Here is a 5,470-nt window from a genome sequence, read left to right as displayed (position 1 = left end):
AAAGATGTGCTTTAACACAAAGAGACTGGAAGTATTTACTAAATATGCCATGTATACAGACAAGTATGTGTTGGTTTCTGTTACAGGTTGTGTAGGTTTCATTTGTGTATCAGTTGTATTAAATTATACAGCAAAAGTAATAAATAAATAGAAATTAAGAATCGTTTCTAAATCAACTTCAAAAATTGCTCTATGACTGAAATTCCAATAAATGTAATAAATAGCTAAGTTGTCTATCATGAAATTGAGCTCAAATGCAACACAAAGGAAATGTAAGTGGTGTGTAACTTTTTCATCTCACACAGGAAATTCACAAGAAGAAGACTAAGTTGAGCATGAGGTGTGAAACTGTGGTCAGCTCATTGCTATTACACATTAGCATAGATATCAGAATTGTCCTCCTTCTGCTGGACATTAGTGTAGATATCAGAATCGTCCTCCTTCTGCTGGACATTAGCATAGATATCAGAATCGTCCTCCTTCTGCTGCTCAGTGTGGACACTCCTGCGCTCACACAGAAACCTGTTTGAGGCACAAACTACACGTTAACTGCTGTTTACTACTAAATTAACAGTTTGGCAGTACAGCTTGTGACATGTCAAAATTGTATGCTTTTATAGAGACATTTTTTGTTTCACCAAAAGATTGTGAGTTTTTAGACTGTTTTACCTCCTGTTGTAAATCACAGCTGGGATAGCTACGATGATGAAAATCAGTCCAGCTGTCAACACAACAATGATCCAGATTGGCCAATGATCAGGATTTTCAGGATTTTCACCTGTTAAAAAACAATGTGAATATTTAACTAAACACAAGTCACATTATTTCCTTCAGTAATCACTAGAGACAGTGTGATATTTAAACTTCAGGAATGTTGTGAGCAGATGGACCCACCCTCGACCTGAAGGCTGATCGTTTCAGATCCTGACGCCTCATTGGTTTCCCAAGTGCAGGTGTAATTCCCAGAATCCCTCACGGTTAGAGCAGGAAAGTGAAGAACAGGTCCTGATGTGTTTAACTGCTCGTTGTTCTTAGACCACACAAACTGTGAGGAACTGTGTGTGCACTTCACATCACACGTCAGATTTAACGAGTCTCCTTGTTTAAGGGTTCCGTTTCCACTGAGCCTGATTAGTGACACCTTTAAATCTTTTTCAGTGAGCAGGAAAGACTCCACGTCAGTGAATCAGGACTGAGAGGGGGTTAATAATTATACTACAGTCGCATCCTAAATTATATTTCTTCATAAAAGATTCCATCATTTTTATTAATATATGTTTTCTATGTAATGTCTACACCACAGAGCTGTTGAATTTTGGATTGTGATTGGTCAGCAGTTGTTGATTAATTTTCTATAACAGCAGCTCTGACAGTAGCACAGCTGCAAATCACAGGTTTCTATTAATGTGCTTGTTCTGTTATGAGAAAATAATCAACATCACGTCAGGCTGCATCACACCACCAGGTCATTGATTATTTTCCAATAACAGCATGCCCCATCACATTCTGTCATTAATTTATTAGCAGCTGAAAATATTTTTGATATCTGGTAGAATAAAAACACTCCTTCGCAGTCGAATCTCATGGAAAGTTCATTATGCACATAAAGAATATTTTATTTTAGCTTTTTTCAAACCATAGCATTTACCTGCAACTTGTAGAATCACTCCAGGTAAACCGGTCCATTTGCCTTCGGTCACATTAGTTATAAATCTGAATCTGTACGTTCCAGAATTGTTAAACTGTAGATTGTGGATTAACAAAGTGCAGTTTGATTTGTCGTCTCCAGCGTACTCAAAGTCTGAGTTGGTGTTTGATGAGCTGTTATAAACATACGGTGGGCCATAACACTGATCTTTGTTTGAGTTCATTGAGCACCAAAGCTTTTCTATCACCTGATAATTTTGCTGTGGATAATAATAACTACAGGGAATGGAGACACTGAATCCTCTCACAGCACAGATCGGCTTATCAGGATATTTCACGCCCCAATCTGTGCTCTGAGTGAGAACACCTGTGTAGAGAAATAAATGGAGATTAAAAGTAATTCTGATATTTTGTTTATTTGTTGTGTGTTTTTTCAAGTTCATGGGAGCTCATCTTTTATTTCATATTACTGCATGGTACAGAATATATCTTTATATCTGTTTAGCTATATGTATTCACACCTTTATTCATTTATATTTGTAAGTAAATAAATAAATCAGAAATTATTTTTAATTCACATCTTATATTGCATTCATACAAATTATTTTAAAAATCATCCACACCAATATACAATCTTTTACAATCAGACTGTGGTGCATTTGCCTGTGAGTTATAATTTAAAGCAGGCAGGAAGAATAAAACTGTAAAAGTCTTAAACAACTTAGAAAATGGCACCTTTTGTTTGAAATATTAAAAAGTGAATAAAACCATTCTTGAAACAGGTGTATTCAAACTTTGGAAACAAGCAGTGTGTGTGTGAGTGTGTGTGTGTATATATATATATATATATATATATATATACTCACTCTTATTTTTATATATACATATATATATATATATATATATATATATATATATATATATATATATATATATATATATATAAATAAATGTACACTGCCTAATGTCGTCCCACCAAAACCTTTCTGATCCATTGTGGCATGGACTCCACAAGACCTCTGAAGGTGTGCTGTGGTATCTGTGTTAGCAGCAGATCCTCTAAGTCCTGTACGTTGCGAGGTGGGGTCCCCATGGAGAGAACTTGTTTGTCCGGCACAGTTGCTGGATGGGATTGAATGAATGGGATTGAGCATTTTTCAAGTGATCAAAAATATTGGAACATGTGACTGACAGGTGTTTCTTGTTGCCCAGGTGTGCCCTGATAGACTGACTGTTTACACAATTAATAGCTCTGAACATCTACTCTTGGTGTGAGCCCTGGGTTTCACCTGTGAAGACTGCATTTGTTGTTGTAAAGGATAAATCAACATGAAGACCAGAGAGCTGTCTTTGGGAGAAAAGCAAGCCATTTTGAAGCTGAGAATAGAGGGAAATTCGATCAGAGCCATTGCACAAGCATTGGGCATAGCCAATACAACAATTTGGAATGTCCTACAAAAGAAAGAAACCACTGGTGTACTAAGAACCAGACATCCAACAGGTTGGCCAAGGAAAACAACAGCAGTTGATGACAGAAACATTGTGAGAGCTGTGAAGAAAACCCCCAAAACAACAGTCAGTGACATCAGCAACTACCTCCACAGGGCAGGATGAAGGTATCACAATTCACCATTCAGAGAAGACTTTGAGAGCAGAAATATAGAGGCCATACCACAAGATGCAAACCACTCATCAGCAGTAAGAATCGGAAGGCCAGATTGGAATTCACAAAGAAATACAGAGTGATGGAAAGGCCAAAATCTGGAGAAAGAAAGGATGTGCTCATCATTCAAACATACATGCTCATGGGTCAAGCATGGTGGAGGTAGTGTCATGGCTTGGGCTTGCATGGAACAAGCTCACTAATCTTTATTGATGATGGAACTCATGATGGTAGCAGCAGAATGAATTCAGAAGTCATTCTGTCTGCCAATTTACACAGAAATGCATCCAATCTATTTGGGAGGAACTTCATCATGTAGCAAGACAACGACCCAAAACACACTGCCAACACAACAAAGGACTTCATCAGGGGAAAAAGTGGAAGGTTTTAGACTGGCCAAGTCAATCACCAGACCTTAACCCAGCTGAGCAGCATTTCACCTCCTGAAGAGGAGACTGAAGGGTGAAACACCCCAAAACAAACAACAACTGAAATAAGCCACGCTAAAAGCCTGGAAAAGCAACACAAAAGAATGCAACAGGTTGGTGATGTCAGTGGGTTGCTGGCTTGATGCAGTTATTGCAAGTAAAGGATATGCAACACTTGGGTTGTCTGCAACTAAAGGTGCCATGTTCGAAGTTGTTTAACGTGTCTAGATGTAAATATCAGGAAATGAAAGCTGAAATTCTGATCTAATGTGTCATATTCATCTTTTGATCTGAAAGCCAAATGTCTTCAGCAAAAACAAAAGGATTGGCCTTGTGTTGCAATATTATCTATATGCTGATCTTAACAGTGCACTGAGAATTTTAATAATGACAGTTACAATTACTAATTGTAATTACAATTACAATTGTAATACTAATTGTAAAATGCTTTTTTTCTTATTAACCATCATGTTATTGACTCAGCAAAACTGAAACTTACTTAAATCATCATTAGGACTGTTTTCTCAGACAGTAATTAATGGTTCCCTAACATTAGACGGTATAATGTGTTTGTGCAAGTGTATAATCCAATAACTGACTGTACACACTGCAACATCAATCAGCAAAGAGTTAAAACTCTGAACAATAATTCTGTGTAAGAGTGAGATGATGTTTCATACCAGACAGTGTGAGCAGAATCGTAGCCAAGTGCAGCATCTTCATCTCTTCTTCAGTAAGAACTTCACACACTCAGTGTTGAGTCTGTATGTATACTGAGCTCACTGACTTTGTCATGATATGTGAGAACTAAAACCACTTCCTGGATCACAAGAATGCACCTATTATAGCTACAACCTCAAACACCACACACAGTGCATGGCAGCTTGCTGCATACGGGGCTGCGTAGCTGCAGACTGGTCAGAGTGCCCATGCTGACCCCATCCACCGCCAAACGAGTCTGCAATGGGCATGTAAGCATCAGAACTGGACCATGGAGGGACAGAAGAAGGTGGCCTGGTCTGACGAATTACATTTACTTTTACATCATGTGGACTTGGCGGGTGCATGTGCATCGCTTACCTGGGAAAAGATGGCACCAGGATGCACTATTGGAAGAAGGTAAGCCGGTGGAGGCACTGTGATGTTCTGGGCAATGTTCTGCTGGGAAACCTTGGGTCCTGGCATTTATGTGGCTGTTACCTTGACACGTACCACCTACCTAAACCTTTTTGCAGACCAAGTACACCCCTTCATGGCAACGGTAATCCCTAATGTCAGTGGCCTCATTCAGTAGGATAATGCACCCTGCCACACTTCGAAAATTGTTCAGGGATGGTTTGAGGAACATGACAAAGAGTTCAAGGTGTTGACTTGGCCTCCAAATTCCCCAGATCTCAATCCCATCCAGCATCTGTGCTGGACAAACAGGTTCTATCCATGGAGTCCCCACCTCGCAACTTACAAGACTTACAGGACTTGAAGGATCTGCTGCTAACGTATTTGTGCCAGATACCACAGCACACCTTCAGGGGTCTTGTGGTGTCCATGCAACAAGGGATCAGAAAGGATTTGGTGGGACAACATTAGGCAGTGTACGTTTATATACATATATATGTATACATATATATGTATATATATATATATATATATATATATATATATATATATATATATATATATATATATATGACACACACACACACACACACACACACACTGCTTGTGTCCAAAG

At 38.6% G+C, this 5,470-nt stretch overlaps 1 protein-coding gene across 1 annotated transcript; it reads right to left on the bottom strand.

Moving 5' to 3' along the window:
* Positions 1–368: 368 nt before the first annotated feature.
* LOC128317187 (sialoadhesin-like) lies at positions 369–4,461 on the bottom strand. Its single transcript, XM_053227824.1, has 5 exons — positions 4,419–4,461; positions 1,649–2,014; positions 895–1,149; positions 670–778; positions 369–522 (listed from the first exon to the last, which is right to left on the bottom strand). The coding sequence occupies exons 1-5, from the start codon at positions 4,459–4,461 to the stop codon at positions 369–371; spliced, it is 927 nt and encodes a 308-aa protein (XP_053083799.1).
* Between the last annotated feature and the right edge of the window lie 1,009 nt (positions 4,462–5,470).

This window comes from Pangasianodon hypophthalmus, chromosome 22, assembly GCF_027358585.1.
Source record: "Pangasianodon hypophthalmus isolate fPanHyp1 chromosome 22, fPanHyp1.pri, whole genome shotgun sequence".
NCBI classification, from domain to species: Eukaryota; Metazoa; Chordata; class Actinopteri; order Siluriformes; family Pangasiidae; genus Pangasianodon; species Pangasianodon hypophthalmus.
The sequence above is the reverse complement of the archived record's forward strand: the minus strand, read 5'-3'. Positions and strand labels throughout refer to the sequence as shown.